The sequence below is a fragment of the Lissotriton vulgaris genome, chromosome 4_1, assembly GCF_964263255.1.
Source record: "Lissotriton vulgaris chromosome 4_1, aLisVul1.2, whole genome shotgun sequence".
Lineage (NCBI taxonomy): Eukaryota > Metazoa > Chordata > Amphibia > Caudata > Salamandridae > Lissotriton > Lissotriton vulgaris.
Window position 1 is genome coordinate 1,536,941,970 of NC_141691.1, and position 24,684 is coordinate 1,536,966,653.

General features: G+C 42.9%; 1 protein-coding gene and 1 long non-coding RNA gene across 2 annotated transcripts in view; both read left to right on the forward strand.

Annotated features, from left to right (window-relative positions):
• The window catches only part of LOC147724209 (cytochrome P450 7A1-like), an 84,943-nt gene extending 66,302 nt beyond the window's left edge, over window positions 1-18,641 (forward strand). The window contains exons 4-6 of the mRNA XM_086965778.1: window positions 15,725-15,855; window positions 16,518-16,696; window positions 16,830-18,641. Of these exons, the coding sequence (XP_086821904.1) occupies window positions 15,725-15,855; window positions 16,518-16,696; window positions 16,830-17,129 (610 nt within the window). The 3' untranslated portion in view covers window positions 17,130-18,641. The remainder of the gene's footprint in view (window positions 1-15,724; window positions 15,856-16,517; window positions 16,697-16,829) is intronic.
• A 544-nt stretch (window positions 18,642-19,185) lies between these two features.
• On the forward strand, window positions 19,186-20,365 carry LOC147724210 (uncharacterized). The gene is made up of 2 exons (XR_015309910.1): window positions 19,186-19,544; window positions 19,701-20,365. It is a non-coding gene; the product is annotated as an uncharacterized LOC147724210 (long non-coding RNA).
• The last annotated feature ends 4,319 nt before the right edge of the window (window positions 20,366-24,684 follow it).

Below are 24,684 nucleotides of genomic sequence, written 5' to 3' on the forward strand. Positions count from 1 at the left end.
TACAGAGATTCTGTTTGACATCATATGTTCGTCGTTGGGCCTGCACCTCTCTATGTCCGGGTAAAGCATAATTGTGCTGTTTTAATAAGTCACTGGGCCCTGCATCCAGTTGGTGAGTTTTGCAGGTTCCCATGCCCACCACAATCTGGCTATGTTGCTCTTTGCTACCCCGGATGGCAGTGCTAGCAATGTTTTTGTGTGAGATGGCCATCTGATTTCGCCCGTGATGCCCAATAAATGCCAACGAGCGTCCAAGGGTATTTGTGTACCTAGCACTTCAGACATCACTCCAGTAATGCAAGTCCAATATCATTGTATTGTGGGGCATTCCCAAACAATGTGGAAGAAAGGGCCTGTCTCGCCGTATCCCTTGATGCAGTGATCCGAGTCTGACCAGCCGAGTCTATGATGTAGCGTCCATGGGGTGTAGGATCTGTTCAGGACTCTCAACTGAACCAGTCTGAATCTTTCCCATATGGCAATTTCTCTGGGACTCTGAATTGCTTCCTGCCAGTCATCGTCCTCTATTAATCCCAGTTCAGTCTCCCAGTCGGCTCTGAGGGAGATGAGGGGATCTGGGAGGTTGTTCGTGATTTTCCGGTAAGTTAGGGATGTTGCTTTTTCGAGCATGGGGTTAAGTAATAGCTGGTCATCTAGGGGAGAGCACTCAGGTATGGATTCTCCTTCTGGTATATAGCGGCCTATGGCATGTCTGAATTGTATGTGGGAAAAGTGCTCCGTATCAGCCAGTTGACATTCAGTCTTACGTTCTTCAAAGGTTAGCATTTTCCCACTCCGCCATATATCTCCAATAGAGTCTAAGCCCATCAGGCTCCCTTAACACAATCCCTGCAGGCGCCCTACGATGCCCAGTCCATCGTTATCCCAGAGTGGTGTCTGCTGAGTCAGCCTTGAGTCCTATCTCAGTAGCTTATTGCCGGTTCGCCAGGCTCTTATGACCCCGTGTGTGTGCAGTGGTAATTAACTCCCCTGTTGTTTCTGGGATAGTGCTGCTAAGTGTCCTCCACTACCCATTGCATGTCTGTCAATCCTGTATGCCGGTTCTGTCTGTGGTTCAAAGACCCATCCATGAATATTAATCAGTTGAGATGCTAGGTAATAGCTTTGAATGTCCGGGACCGCCAGCCCGCCCTCATACACTCCGCACTGTAGATTTCACAGAGCTAATCGAGGTCTGCCTCGCTCCCATAGGAGATTGCGTTGTTCCCCTTCAATAACTCTAAGGATGGAATCTGGGATTCTTTACGGGGATTTTGTAGGACATAGAACAAGGGTGGCAGAGCCATCATATTGAATATTGTTGTTCTTCCCACTAGTGAGATAAGTAAGTTCCACCAGTGTTTAGTATCTCCACGTAGCCTCACCAATTGTGGGTTTATGCTAAGGCTTAGGAATTCCTCAGCTGTTTTCGTGATACAAATGCCTAGGTATTTGAATCCATCCTGGTGCGCTAGGGTTGCACAATAAGTAATGAGTGGTGGGAGTGTGCCCACAAGAGTGAAAATAAGGGATTTATCCCAATTTAACTGATACTCAGAGTAGGTGCCAAAGGTCCGGAGTATGTTTGTTAGTCTATGAAACATTTGATTGGGTTTTGTGCACATAGAGCAGCGCATTGTCTGTGTGCAGCCATAAACGCTCTTCCCACCCCCAGCTGATGTCTATTCCCCATATTAGGAGGTCCTGCAGGATCCATGCCGCTAATGGCTTCAGCGCCAGCGCGAAGAGTATAGGGGATAGTGGGCATCCATGTCGCGTGCCCCGGCGAATGTTCTCAATACCGACCCATTAACGCGCACCAGGGCTTTCGGACTCTGGTACCGAAGTTGAACCTAGACACAGAAACGTGGTCTGAGGCCTAGTTTGAGCAATACAGCGTTCAAATAGGGCCATTCGATACTTTTGAATGCCATACTGGCGTCCAATGACATGACGGCAGCCGGTATGTGTGGTTGTGTCACCGTGGCATGGATGACTCTGTATAGTCGTCTGAGATTGAGTCGGGTACTTCTGTGTGGTATAAACCCAGATTGAACCAGGTGTATTAGAATTGAAATTCTGGGTATAAGTTGGGTAGACAGTAGTTTAGCAAGTACCTTAGTTTTATAGTTAAGGAGGGATATAGGCCGTTATGAACCACACGCATATGCAGGTTTGCCTTTTTTCTGGATGACTATAATCGTAGCCATCCTCAAGTCCTCAGGTAAGTTCCCCTCCTCCAGCCTTGCCTGGAGCATATCGAGCATAGGTTGTGTTACCTTTGTCACTTAATTTAAAGAGTTATGCAGGTAGCCCATTTGGCCCGCCGCCTTCCCGGATTGTAAGTCATTTATGGCCCCTTCCACCTCTTCTTTTGTTAAGTCGCCATCTATCTCGTCCCTGTCCTCAACAGTGAAGGCCGGGAGGGAAATGTCTTTAAGAAATTCTAAACTGTCATCCCTTGTTTTGTCCATTTTTGATTGGTAGAGCGACTCATAGTAAGATGCAAATACCTCTGCTATTTCCGCTCCCGATCCCCGCCTTGTACCATCAGCTGTATGGATCTCAGCAACCCAGTTCCGCTCTCTATCCCTCCATTTCAGCCATGCAATGAGTTTGTTGGCCTTGTCCCCCAAGTCATACAGTCGCCTCTGTGTAGCTACTGCATGGAGGTTGGCCGTTTCCTCCTCTAAATCCGGAGTTCCTTTTGTTTAAGACGTATTGAGTGTTGTAGTTCACAGTTATATACATCGCCACCTTGGTGTGTTGTTCTATTTGCGCTATTTCCTAGCTCTAGCGTGTTGCACTAAAAGCACCTCTCTTTCTGGATACCCCCTATTGTGGCCTGTAAGTATCCCCTCGCCACTACTTTGTATGCTGCCCATTGAGAGGAGTGTGAGTCCACCCACCCAGAATTGTCATCGAAGTATTGTTACGTGCGCTCTCTAAATTTGTCTTGGAAGTCTCTGTACTGAAAGTGCCCGGATGCTATGCACGGGGTGTGGTGTAAGTCCCGATCGTGCCCTGGAGAAGAAACTCTACTGGGGAGTGAAGAAGTACCATACAAAGAGATTAAATGCATTAACATTGACGCCCGCACACAGACAGAAACGCAGTAAAAAGACAGGAACGGGACTGGTAGTAGATACATTTGGAGCACTCACTCCCCCTGTAGGTATTATCTTGAATGACAAAAAGATTAGAAAGCTAGCGACAGTTGCCAACAAGAGAGCAACAAGTATATCTGGAGGTTTGCTTCTTATTAGTACAGAATGAGTTGTTATATGGTTAATGGTTTTACATGACAGATTCTGATTAAACATTACTTACAGGAGTCTGCAGGATGCTCAAACTAACTCACTGCTGTATATACATACCTGATGAAAGTAAGGAAATAGAAAGTTTTGCAAAGAAAATGTCAGGCTTAGAACCTGAGGTACGTGAATTGGAAATACTAACACTAAGACTGTTTGAAAATGTTGGGGATTTCTACAGTTGGAAACTGGTCTTTCACAGCAAGGGGATATTGAAGGCCATACTAATGTCAATAAAATAGTGGGGCTTTGTCTAATATTTCTACATGCACTCTTATGGAGCTGTAAATACATATTACTCAAAAGAAAGAAAAGGTAGGAGAAGAAATGGTATGAGAAAGATTTGGTATTAGGGAGTATTATGAATGACAGTTACATGAAATCTAGAGGCCAGAAAAGGAAAAGACAAGAATCAACTGATGACGAACCTGCCCATTAAGATAAGCTGACATTTGAGACATATTTATGTAATGATTTAGAAAATCATCAGCAGGAGGGATTTGACAGAGCAGAAAGCTTTGGATGATATTAACCTTACACAGATGCTAAAATATATTTTGACAATATTGTAGAGAATGATTAACAAAAACAAAACCGTAGGAAAATGTGCATTTCTTAAATGTGTAAAAACAAATGTGCTGCTTATTAGTCGCCAGAAAGCTCTCACTTTCATTGTGCTTACATGACTAGGTCTCATATTTTATTCTTTTTCTCTTTCCCTTGCCCTTTAATAAAATAATGCCTTTTAGAATTGATGATTTATCCCAATATTTAGCTGTAATACGTGTCATAGCCAGAAAATGTGCTGTTTCAAGAAAATGCATTTCTGTCTTTCATCACATCATATGATTTCGTCGCATTAGGTCAATGTTTCCCATGATCTAACCAGGACACGCTGGTTATTAATGTTTCATTTCATAGAGTAGTCCATTGTTACGCAGTGAGACATTGAACAGCTAACAGAGTTGGTTTTGTAAAGGTTCTCATTAGAACCTTCCGGGATGTATCTTTTTGTAATAAGCTGTAGCCACATTCAAATAACATGTCATCAGTACTGCTCTTAAAGTGAAGTTTGCTCTCTGGCAGCTAGTAGCTTGATGCTCCAAATCCTTGCTCTTTTCCACAGAAAACTCTTTTTGGGTTTCATGTTAGATTGGGTTAGGTCCTTTAGATTAAGATTGGGACTATTTCTTTATGGAACACGCTGTTATTTTTCATGCGGCCTCTAACCACATTTTCATTGATATTTCTGTAACTGGTTATATCTGACTAATCTGAAGAAATTACAAAATTATTGCTAATCTTTTAATGAGAAATAAAACTTTTAAAACTTTACCAAACCTCTCATCATTGACAGAAAGCTGATGAATTTTGAGTTGAGCTTCTTTCTTACAGGGTGCAAAAAGAATTGATAGAATGCAGAACAATGTCATACATCCATTGTGTGTCTTTTCCATTCTAACATTGTGGCAAAGATCTGTTGACCGAGAGAAGGAGTTGGCGCGGAGCTGGAGATCTCTGTCATAAGTTGAAGAGTTAAACTGTTTATACATTTCTGCAGCATCAGTAGCCCACTGTGCAAGTAATCGAGCAGTTGGGGGGGAGTTAGGCTTACGTTCCTGGTGCCTCCGATGATGTACAAAGGGAGTGACTTAAGATAGTAGAAGGTGATGCGAAGGGAATTGTATGGTAGGTGGTATATTGGGGCAAAGCGGTTTCAGATATGTTTTCCTTTGAGGATTTTAAGAGTATGTCACATGACCCAGCCATTGGGTGCAGACAATTGCCTCTGGCCTCCTCTCTGTGCAACGCATTGTTTTCGCCCTCGGTCCCACGCCATAGGGTGTGTTCCATGCCATAAAGTGGAGAGATGTTTTGGCCTTCCAGTTAGTGGGGACTGCAAACTTTGCATTACGGAGTGCAAGTTTAGTTAGAAGTCTGGCCACTTTATCTTACTTGGATCATTTGTAGGTGTATTGGGCTGTAGTTGTCTAGTCATGTAGGAGAGGTCTCTAACTGTAGTAATTGTGTCAATTAGGTGGGACGAGAATGGACCCAATGCTGGACAGGCCCAAAACATTTGTAGAAAATCCACTGGGTCCGTAGAGTAGGGGCAAGCTGCTTTCACCAGCTGAAAATATGTATTAATGGTGACAGGCTAGAGATAAATCCTGTGAGTAATGAAGCACTATATCTGCTTGAATTTTGCATTCAGACATATTGAATGGGAAAGGCAGGGCCTTTGATACATTCCTCCTATAAAACACTACACGCCTATTTCTCCCATTTGTCATATAGGGGCAAAAGGGAAAGGACTATGTGGTGCCTTAGGAATTGGCCTTTTTGGGGGTTGTATCGGGAAGTCAATTCATCAAATGGTATTAAGTATCTCTCATCAAATAGGTTGCCCAGGGTTCCAAAATTTGGAGCATGCCACTGGGTTTGAGTCTGCTGTCTAAAGGTACCTGAGAGCCCTGAGATGCCCTGAAGAGGGATAACTAGAGCATATAGTTGTGTCTGCTGTCTGAGACAGAGTGTACACCCATAAAAGCTGAGTGGAACTCTGAGAAGTTGAGGGTGAGGTAGTTATCACCGGGAGTGTGAGACCAGTAGAACATTAAGTGCTCGTGTTACAGTGCATGTTTCATCCAGAGTGCCACCTGCTCAAGCATTGTTATTGGGTAGCAAGGCAATACAGTTTGAAATGGGGTGTTGCAAGACCTCTTGCATCATCTGATAGGTGAAGCTTAGCTAAGGTCTCAAGTTGCTTGCCAGTATGCTGTTTGAGCTACCCTAGGAGTTTATCTGAGGTCCAAAAGGACACTACGGGAAGAATAGCTGGGAGATCAAAAACACAAAATAATTAGCGGATTAACAATACCATTTGAACAACAATTTGTCCTATTAGGGACAGAAGAAGAGCCCTCCACAATGTCACTTAGAATTTGATGGCCTTTACTGTTCGGGTAAGATTGCCATCTAGAAGGTCTTGCTCAGTGTAGTAAATGTAATACTCAGGCACCGAAGGAAACACTTTCCAATGGAGTGGGTCCCCCAATGATCTCTGCTGATTCTTGGGGGTTATGCAGTACAAAATGAAATTTACATGATTGTCAGTTAACACACAAGCCGTAAGTCTTCAAAGACTTGGATTATATCAGCTATACTACCCTTAAATTCTCTGAGATATATGATAAGATAATCAGCATATAAGAAGGTAGAGTAAATCCCAACCATTACAGTAGTGATACTCAAAGTACGGCTCAGCGGCAACGTGCGCCCTCGTCACCTTTACATGCAGTTCCTGGTCAAAAGCAGCACTGGGCTGCTATATACTTGAATGAGCATGAACATTCAGAAAGCCGTTAAATGGACAATCATTCATTTACAGGTTAACTTTGACGGAAGACAGTAACTAAGGTGTTCTGCACCAGATAACTTTAGGAAACCCTTCATTTTTAAGTACATCTTGCAACAAAAATTTAAAAACATGTTAAAATCTCTTCAAAAAGTGTATTTCATTCACATACAGAAGCATAGTATACTATATCGCAAAGAATAAAAAAGACTGGCTTACTGTTTTCTTTTTTATGTACATGGATTGTATATTGTTTTTAAATTGTGGAGGTTAATCCCTCTTTTTATTTTGATTAGAATAAAAACATCATATTTTTTTAAACAATTTTATTTTGTTGGGTTGCTTTACTGTGCTCTACTGACATACCTTTGTTTATAATTACTTTTTGTGTAATATTGTGGGTGTATATAAGGTTGTAGACAGTGCCTAACAATACAAACCATAGTTGGGCCAGGGTCATTGGATGTCCGTGTAGGGACGTTTTATTCTTTGCAATATTTCACCCTGTCCCGATTAGATTCTAGGGTATCTCCCTTTTTGTTGTGACTAGTATACTATATCACCTTAGTATATTATATTGTATCAGTGCATTGAGAAGTATTTTCTGAAAAAGTGATAGTTACAAACATGAATTTAGCAACATTAATTTCCCCATACTGGCAGCAATGCAAATAGTGAACTAAGAAGTAAGTCACTTGTTATGAGCATTTTTTGTGTGTCCTGGGTTGCTATTATACACAGACAACGTTATAGTTTAATAAGTTGGGCAAAAGAGAAGGTTTTGCACACAGCACACACCCTGAAATCATGTATTTCACAGTCCTCATAAGTGATGATATAGAAAAATAAGAGGCAAAATGAAATAAATATTGTGTAGAGTCACACAACTTGGTCAAATGTGGCAGTAGGGATTGATCCCCTTTGTTTCCCCTATGCAAAACATATAACTCCCCCCCCCCCCCACGACTGCCATCCCGCTAGCATCAGTGTGGCCCCGTCGGTTACACTACAGACCAAACTTTTTGGCCCCTTGGAAAACGTTTGCAAGTACCCATGAATCAGGGGAATTCCCCAGGTCGTTTCACTAGCCCTCAACTATATAACCAATGTCTCTATAGCTCTATAGCTAGGTCAAAAACCATGGGGGGACAGGCGGCAACCCTGCCTAGTCACCCTGCTACTTTCAAAGGAAGGATATATGAATTTTCTCACTTCAATATACACTGAGGGGTTCTTTGACAGCACTCAAATAAAATGAAGAGTGCAGGACTCAAAGCCAAAAAGCCTAAGAACCTTGAAAAGTTAATCCTATCTCAAGGAGTGAAAGTTTTCTTGTGACCAGGACAAGGGAGACGCTTCTAAGAGCTGAAAGAGACATTGGAGGTTTAAAGAAGTGCTCCTAAGCAGGTACATCTTAAGGATTTTGGGGGCCCTGGCCCAAACATATTTTGGGGTCCCCTGTTCAGAACAGCTTTGAATTTATGATCCAATTTGAGCCCCTGTTTCCCACTCAGTTTCCGTTTCATCAGCTGCGTTAGCGATCTAGTTTGCATCATAGGCATTAGCCTATATATTCCCGATGTAAACGGATGCGAGCAGCTGACAGAGGTAGGATTTAGTGTTTCCTGCCCTGCTACTGGGTTTTTAGTACTTTTTAAACTGTATATGTGTGGCTGAATTACTCTGTGTTTATTAACAATTTGTCATACCTACGCACACTTGCACTTTACTTGATTCTGCTTGCCTACACCCTCCTTAGCTGTTCCGATAAGCATCTCGCTTTTTCTCCATTCCTGGTCCGCCGCAGCTGATATGCCGATTGTGCAGAGGGCTGGGGCTACTATCGGGCTCCTCACTTCCCTCCACGCAGGTTCCGCTTCCTCAGCTGCGTTAGCAATCCAGTTTGCATTAAATGCATTAGCCTATATATTCCCGATGCAAACGGATGCGCGCAGCTGAGAGCAGTTGGATTTAGTGTCTCCTGCCCTGCTATTAGGTTTTTAATACTTTTTAAATTGTGTATGTGTGGCTGAATTACTTTGTTCATTTTAACAATTTCTCCTACCTACACGCACTGGCACTTTACTTGATTCTGTTTGCTTACACCTCCTTAGCTGCTCTGATTCGCATCTTGCTTTTCCTCCAGTCCAGGTCCGCCGAGGCTGATACGCTGATTGTGTGGAGGGGTGGGGCTCCTATCAGGCTCCTCACTTTCGTCCACGCAGTATCTGCTTCCTCAGCTGTGTTAGTGACCCTGTTTGCATTATTGGCATTAGCCTATATTTTCCCGATGCCAATGTATGCTTGCAGCGGGCGTGACGCCTATGTGCCAAAGGCAAGCCCGTCTGCACCCATCAGCATCTCGGAGGTGTCCGGCGCTTGCCATATTGCCTGGTTCCTCTCCGGTGAATTTCTTAAACTATATTACAATAGGGAAAAACTGCTTAGCCCTAGGCGGCTACCATACCATTATGTCAGTGTACAGCGGCTGATCCGCGCCTGGAGGTAGACTTTCGATGCATTAAGGGCAACTGGTCTCTCCTCCAGCCCAGGAAATTCGCACCCAAGATCCACCCAAGCAACAATAAGTATAAAAGCAATAAGAAAACAGAGAACTTAAAGGTCATCCTTTTGAATTGTTGATCTATGCAAAAGCATGAACCACACATTATGACCTACTTTTAGACGAACAGCCTGATCTTATATTTCTCACTGAGACCTGGCTGTCTGAAGCTTCCAACCCTACTATCACCTCGGCAATCCCTACGGGTTATAAAATACTTATCCTGGACTGACCGAGTGGGAAGGGGGGCCCTGTCGCCATTATTTACAATAAAAACTAGACTGCTCTCCCATCACAATGGAAAACATTGAGGGCGCAGAGTCCTAAGACTTTCGCTGTACCTTATCCTCCCATCATAGAATAGCTGTTTTTCTGTTTTATACATCTCCCTGTGCAATTGGAAATTTTATCACTATGCTTATACAGCCACCACCTTCCTGGCCTTAAAATATAACAACTGCCTTATTCTGGGAGATTTCAATATACATATGGACGATGGAAAAGACCCTCAACCAAGTTCCTTGTTGGAGACGCTGCAGGTCTGCAACATGTTTCCATCTATTTCTTCGGCCACCCATGAGAAGGGCCATACTCTAGACCAAATCTTTCACAACTTTGAAATATCAGTAAGCCTACCTCATCCCATTACCTGGTCTGCCCACCTCCTATTAAAATTCATCAGTCCCAACTCTGCCACAACCCCTCAGGCTAACACAGGGCAGAGGGTCCATAATTACAGGACGTTTCATAAAGTATCTATCCCGAAGTTAGGAGATGCCCTCGGTCGTTCCTCACCGTCGCTGTCTGGCTGCCCCTACTCGGACGCCCTCTAAATAGATTCATGACTCCGAACCAACATTGGTGCAGTGGTACCGGTTGTTTCCTGCTCCTCAAAGAGGTCAGCCCCAACAGCTCCATGGTTTAACGATTCCCTCAGATCTACCAAAAGAAATTGTAGACAAATGGAACGGAAATGGCTTAACTCCTATCTACCGGAGGACAGAAAGGTGTATAAAGACACCGTAAAAGCTCATTTCATTCTCGTGAAGGCAGCCAAGAAAAACTTCTTTCAAACCAAGATAGAAAATGCCCAAAATAGTAGTAAGAAAGTCTTTAGCATAGTTAAATCTTTTTCTGCCCCGAAAGCCGGCACAAAGTATAGGCCATGCACAGAAGAATGGTCTAAGCAAATAGCTCAATTCTTCCACAAAAAGATCTCTGTGATCAAACAATCCTTCATTAACATCTCTGACCTTCTTCCTTAGTTCTAATAGCAAATTTCACCTCTTGCATCCTCCATCTTTACTAGCTTTCCCCGAGTTTCAGCTTGAAGAGTCACTGGCCCTTGTCCAAAACATTAAGTCTGGCTCTCCTACCGGCCCATGTCCAGCGAATATCCTAAACCTACTAGCTCCCACCATAAACCCCATGGTAAATCAGCTCATTAATGTTTCCCTCTCCTCAGGCAACATGCCGAAATTATGGAAGAATGCTAAGATTCTTCCACTGATAAAAAAGGCTAACGCCAATCTGAAGGACCCTGCCAACTACAGGCCAAACTCCCTTCTTCCGCTCATCTCCAAAGTATTAGAGAAGCATGTAAACAGGCCCTCCAAAAACACATTGAAGATGGGAAGCTCCTTCATGAGTCCCAATCCAGTTTCAGGGCTAACTACAGTATGAAGTCCACTAAGCTGTACCAGGGAGGCAAGGCTGTTCTGATACTGCCCGATCTGTCGGTGACCTTCGATACGGACCCACATGAGAGGATCCTGGAGAGACTTGCTAACATCGTCCTGGGAGGGACCATCTTAACGTGTATGTCATCTTTCTTGCCAAATAGATCTCAGGACATCTGGCTCCTCCCTTTCTCATCCCCAGTTCCGGCTATGAATGTAGGTGTCCCTCAGGGCTCCATTCTCAGTCCTACCCCTTTTAATAAATATCTATCCCCCCTTGCATTTCTGGTAGAGAAAGAGGGCACCAAAAAAGTTTCCCATGCTGATGACACTCAGCTGATTTTTACATATGAAAAAGGAACTGACTTGACAATGATTAGGTCTTGACTCACAAAGGTTTTTAACTGGTTTAAGATCAATCAGCTGCAGTGCAATCCTGACAAAAATGAAGTTGTTTTCTTTGGTAATCCAGAAACGCCTGACTGGAGCTCTTGGTGGGCAAAAGATCTGCCGCCCTACCCGTAGTAAAGGGGAAAGTAAAAAACTCAGGAATTGTCATAGACAAGACACTCTCCATGCACTTTCAAATCCAAAATCTAATTGCAGCTTGCTTGTGCATATTCCAGATGCTAAAAAAGTTCCTGCCACTGGTAACGCTTGAGAGCAGAAAGATTGTGGTGCAGGCTCTTGTGACATCAAAGCTTGACTATGTCAACAGCTTGTACCTCGGTCTTCCCAATTCCCTTATCCAGCACCTACAAGTGGTACAAAACATGGCGGCCAGAGCCATCCTGAGACCTACACCCAGATATAGTATAACCCCTATTCTTATGTCTCTACACTGGCTCCATATAAAAGAATGGATGGACTTCAAAGCGATGACCATCTTCTTTACAGCTTTCCACAGCTTAGGAGCCGACTACCCAAATAAGCTTGTTAATCGCTACACAACATCTAGACCCCTAAGATCTTCCAGTGCCAACCTGGCCATCATGCCTAAAATATGCTGTGCTTGCACTAGAGGCAAATCGCTCGGCTTTCTAGGTGCAAAATTGTGGAATAGACTCCCTGAGTCTCTGAGACTAAACACAGACCTACTCTACAGACCTACTCTCTTTCAGGAAGAACTTAAAAACCCGGCTTTTTAATAACTGATGGGTCTTTTACGCACGTGTTCCGACTGCTGTCACACACAAGGACACTCTAGTCTGACTAGCTGCATGCTTAATTAAATACACAATTTCATTTTATTTCATTTCATTAGGTCCCTGACAGTGCAAAGGAACACTCATCCAAATTCTAAGGGCCTTATTTATGAGGCCTTGCTTCACTTTTATGCCGCTGGTGCGTCACTTTTGTGACGCACTGGCAGCATAAAAAATGTGCCTTGTTGAGCCCTATTTACAAAGTGACGCTTCTAGGCTGATGCGTCACTTTGTGGCGCATTGAAATCTATGAGAACTCAGTGCCCCACTTCTAGGATGCCATTGCGTCAATATCTTACACCTGCCTCACTGCCGGTGTAAGACTGATGCAGGCCCTTTCACATGGGGCTTGCCCCATGTGAAAGGACACATAACTGGGGTTGCGTCTATTTTCAGACACACCACAGCAATGCATTATTTTTGCACTTACAGATACATCAGAAATACTGACATATCTGTAACTCCTTGCAACATGATGTGTCGTACAGTAAATATGACACATCATGTTGCAAGCAAGGCACACTAAGAAATGACGCATCCCTGTTTTCACACAGCGATGCATCACTTCTCATAAATAAGGCCCTAAATGTCTTTACATCAAATATTCAGGGATAGTTATGTGTGTTTTCAATATTGTAACACAGCAGCAGCTCACCATGTTACTGCAAATAATCTCTGTGACGCCCTCCCATTTCCTATTTGTTAAGCCTTGTTTTGATCTAAAAGAAACTTTTTTATGTATATTGCATGAAACATAAACACAACATTTCTCTGCAAAATGGCTGTATTAGACTCTCACACATAAGGAACATAAAAAAGAAACTAAAGGAAAACAGTATTTAAAACAATCTGTTTAAGAAATATTCAAGGTCATGGGGGCAAAACTCTGGAGAAGGCTGGGGCCCTGGGCCAGAGCCCACTTTGCCCATGCATTAAAACGTCTCTGCTCCTAAGGGGTAAAAACCCATTTTGATTGGGTGGATTAATGGTGGAAGAATATGATATGATATGATATGATATGAATAGGTTTTTATAGAGCGCAACTTACACTCCATGGAGCATCTTGGCGCTAGACATCACTGTCCCGGAAGAGGATGCTGTCAAAAATTGATCAGGGAAGGGGGAAAACTGGGTCGATAGTTAGAGCGTAGGGTTAGATTAACGCTAGGCAGAGTGAGTCTGTGGCCTTGAAGATCCATGTTTTAAGCGTTTTACGAAACAGTATTTCGGAATGGATCAGGCGCATTTGGGGTGGGAGCTTGTTCCAGGCTTTAGCTCCTAGCACTCCGAGGGATTTTCCACCTTTTGTGGTTAGTCTGAATTTGGGGACTGCAAGTAGGTTTAGGTTGGATGATCTGAGTGACCGGGAAGGAGTGTATCTTCCAAACCTTTGGGACAGGTATGTAGGTCCCGACTGGTAGTAGGCTCTGAACGTGATGAGTAAGATTTTAAATAGAACTCTTTTGTGGATGGGTAGCCAGTGCAGGGTTTTAAGTGCTGTTGAAGCAGATGATTTCCTGGGTAATCTTAGCACCAGGCGGGCGGCCGCGTTCTGAACCATCTGCAGCTTGTGCAGAACAGCTCTGTTTGAGCCTGCATAGATGCTGTTGCAGTAATCTAATCGTAATCTAATTGGGATGTGATGAGTGATAAGTAGGATACTGGAGGGCAAGTCCTTTCCGAGTATTTTATTGTCTGAGTTCAATATAGCTATAAGTCTGTAGGAGGACGAATATTTAGAGGAGCGCTGCTGCTTAAGGAAAGGAACTAACAGTGCCTCCCTAAGGATTGTGGTAAGTCTGCCATTTAAGTCCACTTCGTAGAGTGCTGCCAGTTTAGGGGAAAGTGAGCCGAAGAAGATCTGGCAAACATTATTTTGGAGACAGTCTGTTCCTGGCATATTAGATGCCACAAGTTCCCGAATAGCTAATTGTTTGGGTCGTGATTGGGACATCTATGTCCTCCCTTTCAAGGGATGTCACCTGTTGCAAGGATAGATCCTGGAGGAAGTCTTGAATGCGGGAGAATACATCTATTGGGATCTCAATGTATGATTGACTGTGATAGTTCTTAAAGCTTAAGTGGATTTCCCACTGTGTGGATGGCAGAGCATCAGACGGGAGTTCAAACACTGTGATCATGGTCTATGATGTTTCACTAGTAGTCAGCCAGGCCAATAACCGTCATGCCTTGCCCCCTTCAGAAATGAATTGGGAGTAGTGTAGGCATCTTAGTCACTGTAATAAGGAGGCTTCCCAAAAGTGATCAGTTTGGAAGTCTGGGAAAGTAATTTTTTTGAATTCTAGGTCTTTGGTGGTTTCTTCAGTGCTTATGAGATCTTAATTTAGTGTCTGCAAAATGTATACAATGGCACAGAATTACTACCTAAAATGCATCCCACTCTGTGAAGCGAGAGGCGGTGGAACCCTCGTTAACTTCAAAGTAATCTTATATTTGGGAGGTGAGAGACTCCTGGTATGGGAGGTCCTCTTGAATGCACCACTTTTGTATGGAAGGAAGGGTATCACACCATTGGAAAGATGTAATTAGAGGGCTATGATCTCAGATGGTTTGGTCAAGGCAGTCTGAGGCAGAGAATTTGAGGCATAGGTGCGATGAGCATAATATCCAGCAAACACAGAGGTAAATTGGGGTGGAGTTGTAAGAGTATATCCTGACACCTGGATAGTGTTGCCTCCACTAAGGGTGAGCGCAAAATCTGTTCCACTCGCGGATTTCGCGGATTTTCAGTAAATCCGCGATCTGCGAACTCCCGCGAATTTACTGAAAATCCGCGAAATCCACGAGCGGCGGATTTGGGGGGCAAAAGTTCAAGCCTGTTGAACTTGTAACTATTTTAGGATGGTGCCGGCAAGCTGCCAGCGCCATCCTAAAATAGTTACTAAGTTAGCTTCAACAGGAAGCACTGATAGATAAAATAAAGCAGGTGCTCGAGCACCTGCTTTATTTTATCTATTAGATTAATTCGCCCATGCTTAGCCTCCACACATCTACCAAGGATCAATTATTTATCCAGTCAGTAAGAGGGCAGGCATTGCCTTCAGTGGGGGCCGGAGGCAACTATGGGTAGGATCTGCCTATGGTGGTATTGAATATCACATAGAAATCCCCACCAAGCACACATGGGAGATGGGCCCATGGTCCAAGTGAGCTGAAAAGGCATGCTAAGAAAGCTGAATTGTCAGTGTTTGGTGCATATATATTGCCCAACACTAGGGAAGCCCATCCAATGTGTCATCAATTGCTGTACCCTTACATAGGAGCTTAAAGTCCTTGATGCATTAATTAAGGATATGGCTTTCCGCCAATATAGCCCACCTACATAGTTCAAGGCAAGCTAATATCTATAAGAGGGGTGAGAAAAATATGTGGTAAACTATTGCTTGTAACAATATAATCCACTATTAGAAACTCAACAAACTGTTTTCTCATACATCTTAATGAACAAGCCACTGAATAGGAAATCTCTGGTGCTGAAACCTGTTCCCTCACACCACTATACGTGGCATGTCAGCAAAAGTATGAGCCATGAGATTAGATATCCATTTTTCCTTTATTCCAATTATTGAAATATTTTGTTTTAGAAACCCAGATGCCCTGAGAGCTGCCACAGAGGAGGTACAACGAGTGTTAGAGAACGCAGGCCAAAATGCCAGCTTGGATGGAAAACATATCTCACTGACACGTGAACAACTCGAGAATATGCCTGTATTAGGTAAGCGTGTCCTTATCTGAAAGCTTTATGTTCATGATAAAATGCCAATATGATGAAGCCCTCCTCTTTAAATGGGAAGGCAATCTATCACAGCAGCTGCGCCTGATCAAAATTCAAACACTGTTGCTGCTCTACTCACACATTTGTGCCACTTCCCCTACAGGACAGACTGCAGTTATCTCACTTTTACCTGAACTAGTGGTGAACTGTGACTCACTTGGTTAACAATCATGAACATGCAATTTTAAAAAGTGCTGGTGTTATCTAAAATCCTACAACATAAAGAAATTGATGAGTATTAATATAGTATGAATATTTGTAGACATCTTGTCTGAGTTAACCCTACATTTCACGTGAGGAAAACTTGTCTAAGAGGGCCCTAGAGGTATCTGGTTAGTGCTAACAGCTGTTGAATTATACTACCCGGGAGTGGAGGGGTTCTCGTCTTATAAATAAAGATGGCGATGATATATGCTTGAGAAATCTAAGTGCCTAGGGTGGGGAAAGAGCCACTTTCATCAGTTCTGGTCTGCTTGCTTTTTACTGCCAATCTCAGCCGGTTGAAACAGGTAGTCGTGGCACAGAATCAGTGAGCTGGCTCTTCCTAGTTTACAGTATGAACATTGCAATCTAACTTTTCATGTCACCTTTTGTTTCTTTAGACAGTATAATAAAGGAGGCCATGAGGCTCTCCAGTGCTTCCATGAACATAAGAGTTGCCACAGAGGATTTCACTTTTCACGTGAACGGCAATGACTCATACAACATCCGCAAAGGTGACTGGGTAGCTCTTTTCCCTCAAATGGTGCATCTGGACCCTGGAGTCTATGAGGAACCACTGGTAAGTAGCCATCAGAATATCAGATGCCCATCTCTTGAGCGCTAGCTTTCCTACCATGCAGCCCACGTACATAAGCTTCCAAACCCAACATACGCATCCAGATTCATCTCTCTGTGCCCTTTCTTTCTTCTAGACCTTCAAATACGACCGCTTCCTGGATGAGAATGGGAGAGAGAAGACCACTTTCTACTACAAGGGGCGCAAGCTGAAGTATTACCTCATGCCTTTTGGTTCAGGATTAGGAAAGTGCCCTGGGAGGTTCTTCGCTGTCCATGAGATCAAGCTGTTTTTGTGTTTGTTGATCTCTTATTTTGAGATGGAACTCATTGACCAGAATGGGAAGTTACCTCAGTTGGACCAATCCCGAGCAGGCCTTGGTATTTTGCAGCCTATCCATGATGTTGAATTCAGATACAGACTCAAATCACTGTGAGCCGGTCTTCTGAGGGATGTCTATGAAAAACCTCTTAGTTGATATAAAGTAGCAGTTCCCAGTTGGGAAATGTACATGTATTATCTTCCTGTTTCATGCATAAACTTAACTTCTAAACATTTATTTTCAAATGCATCAAGTGAGGGATGTTTCCATTTGACAACAATGATGTATTTATATGGTGAGCCAACACAAAGGCAGGTTACGCTTTTTTAACATGGATGAGCAGAAAAGCATTTTTATGTATGTACATATTGCATTAACACAATGTAAATGTATGTGTATCGTCTATCTTGTATTGGTTAGAAATGTCATGCGTCTATGGCAACTTTACCGCAGTAACTGTAATAATATGACAATTTCCACCTCCAAATGCAAGAACTACAATGTGATGGATGGAATTCTTGAGCTAATCTCTGCAATTGGCAATTGCTCAGGCCTCATCCCAATCCTTTGTTTTTCACCTACCTTGCCACCTCAGTTTGGACCCATCCATATGCAAAATAGTCTTGACTATACTCTTCAAAGGAAACAGACCAGAATGAACTGCCATTCCAGGTTCTCTCTGAACAGGAACACAACCAGCTCAGGACCAGCTTTGCCCTTGTTGTGGCTCTTAAGCCAGATATAGCTTAGCTCAAGTGGCACCGTGAACCGGGTCCCATGTCGGCGCAGGCCCAGCACACTTAGGGTGTCAATTGCAAAAATAGCACAGTGATGGATGGAATGCTTGAATTATTCTTAGCCACTGGCAATCCCTCAGGGTCACATCCCAATCCATCATTTTTCGCCCACCATGCCACCAAAGTGTCGAGCAAGCCATATGCAAATCAGTCTTGACACTGCTTCTTATGAGAACATTCCAGCACCTACAGGCACTGAATGAGTGTCAGCAGCGAGAATGAGAGTGGGATCCACATGCAGTTTTTCAACTTCCATATTTCAAGTAAGACTCTTTCATACCACATTCTATGTTATCTAAGTGAGACCTATTTTGTGAAGAAATCAATCATAAATGCAAAAGTTTTTAGGGTGTAACTATTCCACATTGTTTTGCGACATGTAAAACATGAAAGAGCAATAGTATTCTAGCCTTGTAGACAATAGGGTAATCACAACAAGGTGGTAATAGTGCCTCAATCTTTCTGTTTAATTTGGCTAGTAAGTAGGAGGTTTCAGTTGCAAAAACTTTAGGCCCGTTTGACAGAGCTGTACAAATGTAAAGCTTGACAAACTTTTCTCGAGAAAGAGGAGATGTGATTTTATAGAGGAAGGATACTAAAATGTAAGTTTACCATTTTAATTCCAATTTGGAAGCAATAGTAGAGGCCATAAAAAAGACACACTGGATAGATCAAGAGCAACGGTGAAATGAAGACACAAACCACTGACTTATGTATGGTTTTTAATTTTTTCTGGTGTATAGTAAATACATTCAGCACCATTGGAGAAATTACATATATAACCTCACGGATCCTCCTGATTCGGGTGGATTCAGGTGAATCAGCAGATTCCGACTATATATTTTTTTAAATATACACCCACTCACAGATCCACACACCTACTCACACACTCACTCACATGCTCACACACCCACAGAACCACTCACACACCCATTCAGTCACTCACACACCCAAGCACAGACCCTCAATACCACTCACACGCCCACTCACAGACCCACACAGCTTTCCCACACCCAACCACTCACACACACACACTTAAACACCCACACAATCACTGACACAGCCAATCACATATCCACAGCCAATCACATATCCATATAGCCACTGACACACCCATCCAACCACTGACACAGCCAATCACATATCCATATCGCCACTCACACACCAATATAGCTACTCACACACCCACTCACAGACCCTTAAAACCACTCATACACCCACACAGCCCCTCATGGACCTATTCACACACCTACACAGCCACTCCCATACCCACTCACAGACCCACACACCCATTCACACCCCCACACAACCCAAGGTTGCAGGGAGGTTATGGTTAGGAAAAGCTTTTGAAAAACCATAGAAATTCACTGGGAAAAAAACAAAGGTTATGGGGCCATTATAGTTAGGAACTAAAATGTTTAAAAACCTTAGAAATTAACTGGAAAAAAACAAAGCACATTTTCTGAAGTACAATCTAGCTTTCTCCCAATTTCGGTGTACTTCCGATCAGCTGTTTGGGATGTAGTTGGGTCTAAAATCCCTATAAGAAATTGCATGGGGAAAATGCATTTTGGGACCACCCTTTTTCTTGGCCCCCACTTGATGGATCACCCCGAAATGTTACAGACAGCAACTGAAGTGACTAGCAAACTTGTTTTGAATATTTTGTGAAATTCGTCAAAGGTGGCAACGTTATTAGCAAAACAAAAAGCTTTCTTCCTATGGAAACTAGGTCCTAACACCTGGTGGCAAGTCTGCCCATCCCGTACATACCCCCCCTCTTTGTTTTTTTTTTCATTTGCATACTCTGTACTGCCTGTATCTGCTGATATGCATACCTATATTTTAATTAAAAAAATTGGAAATTAAAAAAAAAAAAGGAAACTAGGTCCTAACTATAACTACCTACATACATAAATATGTGTACACTTATAAATATACACATATCTAAAAGACATAGAAAAAACTCTCCTTAGGCTGTTGTATACATGTAAAAATGTGTACAGAATTCTCTAATATTTATTTTAACTAATCAAGGCTTTGCACCACAAAGCCGCTAAAACCCTTCTAGTGCCTTGTCTTGATGGTAAGCAGAGCCATCAGTACAGAAATGTAGTCTTTAGAAGTTGACATGACGGATTGTTGCATCCTCTGCAAATACTGCAAAATGCTTCTAACAGAGTGTGAGCCTGCATGGTTGTTACAATTTTCTGAGTGATTTTAACTTGACCCTTGTGTCGTTAATAGACATGGGAGGCCCAGTGATTTACACCTGGTGTACTTCAGCAGATTGCCCATGACATGGGCAGTTCACTGAAGCATGCATGGTGGACAGGGTCTACTCTTTCACATTCTCACATGGAATATTCTACACATTAGCAACATTATAATTGTGGTGTTCCATAATTGTCAAATGAAAGATCGTTACTCAACTGTATCCCCACCGTTTAGTTGATTTATTTTTGTATTGTAAATGAATTAACAATCATTATGCATAACTTTATTTATAGTCTTTAAACTATTTTGCAATTGTAAATACATTTTGTTTATGTTTACAGTCTCTGGGAGTCATTTCTCTCATGTACTACTATGTAATGCTACCATTAACCAGCTGGGTAGATGACCATAGAATGACGGATATATTTCTACTTCCATAACTTAAATTTCCAAGGTCTCATCATCATATCAGGAACTTATACATAGACCCGCATTTAATCTTTCAACTTGACTTCTCAGTTTTGAAAGAACACTGATAAATCAATTGCATCCCATTAGAACCTACAGGGTGGGTGACCTTCACTCACCTGCATGCTCTGCTCCTCGCCAGTTCCAGAAAATGACAAGTTTAACTGATGCTATATTGATGAGGACATTGGCGTCTGAACAGGTAACTACCAACATTTACAATCACGGCTGGACTAACAACCAAAAACAGCCATGGCAAATGTTGTCATTCCGGCAGTGATAATGGACAGAGAAATCATGGGTGCCTGAACATTGTAAGCCAGGTTTGGAGGATGCTTCCCCAAGATTTGATTTTTTTTATGTCCTTTCTATTTTTTCCCTTTCTATTTACCAACACTGTCTTCAGTCCAGAACATTTCACTTATACATTGTTGATTCCAGGTGTATGAGTCTAATTAGTTCCATGGAATCAAACATGACTACAAAACCCAGAATACAGTTGGTTAACACACAAAAGTCATAAATAAGTATAGTGTGGTGCTTGACCCTACCACTGGGGAAAGTCCATGTCCAATGGTATTTGTTCCCCCAGGCTATCCAATTCTTTATTTGCACTGCTGCAATTTGCACTTTAAAGGATAAATATGTTAATGTTTGATACGTGGCTTATATTATTATTTTAGTTCACACTATTTAGCTTATTCTGAGATGTGGTAGACCATCTTACAATTCACTTCATCTACCTCTCAGGTCGCTTTAATTCTTTGGGGGATTTTTGCTGCTGTTCTCTCTGTACTGGCTGTGTCAGTTGGGCTGTTTTTTATCTCAAGCCCAATCTAGCATAGTGGACGCCCTCTTAAGAGGAGTTCAACCCCACCCTCCACTATGGTCTAGTTTCAGAGATAGATGAAAGCGAGGTTGTGCTGTGGTCTCCCTGTATTTACATTTTCTCCCCCGAGTTATCCAATCTTTAATTACACTGCGGCACTCAGCTCTTTGTAAGCTAAATATTTTAATGTTTGACATGTGGTTTCATATTTTTTACTTTAGCTATGACTTTTTTGCTTATTTTCAGATGCATTAGACCATCCTCTACTTAACTTCACTTCCTCTCTCTCTGGGGTAGCCTTACTTCTTAGGGGGATTTTACCTGCTGCTTTCCCGGTACTGGCTTGGTTGAGCTGTTTTTGTCCCAAGCCCAGTCAAGCAGAGTGGAAGCCAACTCAGGAGGAGTTCAATCATATTATCTTCCCAATGCTAAAATCTGTTAACTGGAACTTCGTATGTCTTTGAGATGCGCAGTGCTTCTATAAATCAAGGCGTGATTCTCCTGTAAAAACTTTAATCATATGCTAATATGTTTGAATGTTGTCTGTTATTGTACTCTGGAGTTCACGCCCCCACCTGCTTCTTAAAGTAAAAACATTTTAAATTGAACATTGTAAAACATTTTATATAAATGAAGAAATTTGAAATTGGAGGCTAAATATTAAGTTGGCATTTAACTCTTGATTCCATGGATATTGATTCACCAAAATGCCAGGTGTTGCATAAGTGAAATCACACGCTCTTCAACCTTATTGACATCAAAGGAAGAGACATCATATGACCTTTCACCCTGAATCTTCCCAGGAACTAATGTTACTTGACCTTCACCCAGATGATATCACAATAATTAACATCACTGAATAATAGCTGTGTCTTTAATATAAAATACAAGTTTCTCTTTTGGATCCTCCTATATTATGGTGCTTACAGTACCTTTGAAAGCGGTGGGGTGTACGTAATACTTTTCACATAAATCTGCTAAAAAGCTGTGGGCTGTGAAATGTCTAAGTCCTTTCATGCTATGCCAATCCTTTGAAACCTGATGTACACCGTAGTTGACTCCCTTTTTTAATATTAAATCAATTTTTATTGGCAAGCATAAAGCAAGACAGAACAGGACACTGGCGCCTACAACCCTGCGGGCTGGGTAACATCTGATCAGAACAAGGCAACTGAGCAACGAATGAGAGCATATCAACTGAATTTTAACACAGCATGTTGCCTACAACCCAGAGAGGGCTGGTCAAAGCATGGGTAGCCATATGGTCCAGTGTGCTGCCAGGCAAGCGGCCAATGGTAGGCGACAGCCTGCGAGAGGTCGAATATTCATAGTGGTACTGCTTTTCATAAGAGGCAAAATCAATAAAAAGATAAAGTTAACTGCCCTCCCCCCCCCCACCCAGTGAGCAAAAACAAAAAAAAGGAAAAGTCCGATCTGCATGTAGTGTAGGGTGCGGAACTCCCAGAAGTCCAACGGGTTTATGAGTCTAACGGGGAGCCTCCATATTAGGCAGGGATTTTTTCCTCTGGATCAGTTTCAGGAGTCGGGGATAGCTAGGGCAGGCCTGTTCCTGAAATTCAGTGGAGAGAATGGCTATGAATGGGGCCCAAATCTTGGCATAGTCTGCGTAGTTCCCTAAGGCAGCCATCAAGAGTCTCTCCATACCTAAAAGATACCAGAGTTGATGCAACCATTGTGTATGGTCCGGGATCCTATCAGATTTCCACCCCGCCAGAATCACTCGGTGCGCGGCATTTAGTGCGAGCGCAATCTGTCTCCCTCTAATAGAGCGCAAGGGGAAGGTCAGCACATTGGGCAGGCCAAGAAGAGTGTAAGCCGGAGCCTGGAAATGGTGGTGTGGAAGGCCTTGTCAATGTCGTCCAATATTCTCTCCCAGTAACGTGTGAGCTTTGGGCAGTGCCATCATAGGTAGAGGAGGGTACCAGGGCTACCACACCCCGTCAGCAGAGACCGTCGCAACCAGGGTGCCACTTAGCGAGTATAGTACCAATAAGATGCAATTTTAAAAGCAATTTCCGCATGGCCCATGGAGTGTGCTGTGTGGTGTGACCTATAAAAAATATCATCCCATTCCTTATCGGATAGTGTGCGCCCCAGTTCCGTCTCCCAGCGCCTCTGCCCCGCTATACAAACTTTCTGGATGCCTAAAGCGAGAAAGGAGTATATTTCAGAAATAAGCCCATGATCATCTTTATTACGAGTGAGACATTTCTCAAACGGTCGCATTAGTCGGTCTGCCAAGGAGCGTGTTGTGGCCCCCGAGATCCAATGCATCATCAGGGAGTGGCGGAAGAGATCAGAGCTTTGGAGGCCGTATTCCTCCTGCAGGTCCTTAAAGGGGATGAGACCCTGGATATCGAATAGATGCCCTAGGTGCTTGCAACCTCCCTCGACTCCCTTTTTTAAAGGGTTTACTGTGGGTGCCCCCTTATGCCAAAGTCAACCTCCATTTTGCCATTGGTACCTCCTATAAGCCATGGATCCCCCCCTTATGTCAACAATCAACAACCACATTTGATATGATGTACTGGAATTTAGCTAACAATGTTATTCATGTACTGTGGATGACCCTTATGTCAAAATGTACCTCTAGTATGCAATGGAGACCATTTGGTCATGTTTGTACCCCTCCTATATGCCACAGCTGTCATCCTTTATGCCAAATAACACCTCCAGTGTGCTAGCTTGTTCATTTTGCCATGGTATCGCATACCAATAAGTATCTCTAGTATGCCTACACCAACCTTGTGCCATGGATTTCCCATATATCAAGTCTTATCTCTAGTATGCCAGGAACTTCTTTGTTGAGAATTTCCTTTAGTATGCCAACACCAATATTTTGCAAGGGTGAAAAGCAGACTTACAAGCATAGCACATGCTCACTTACAGACATTTAATCTAATGTATTGCCACTCCTATCACCCACTGCTGCATTCACTCACACCGCTCACACACACACACAGGCTTGCACACAAACACTCCCTCTCTCATACAAACACAGTCTCACCCACAAACATGCACACAACATTAATTTAAACACAGTTTTTACTTATCTGATGCTCCAGTTTTAATTACACTAAAGGCAAATAGTATACAATTATTCACTGTCAGCTTACTTCAAAATAAGCTGAAAATAACGAGGGCAAAGCCACCCCTGTCTTCTTGCCACTGATTTTGCCAACTATGTGACCAGGGGTCACAAAGGTATTGCCAGTGGTCACAAGGAGCAAGCCAGGGGTCATAGATGCATCTCCTGGCGACCCTTGAAAGACGTCTAAGCTTGATTCGTGGGAGCAGCGCAAGTACAGCAACGGAATCTAGAATGGACAATTCTAGC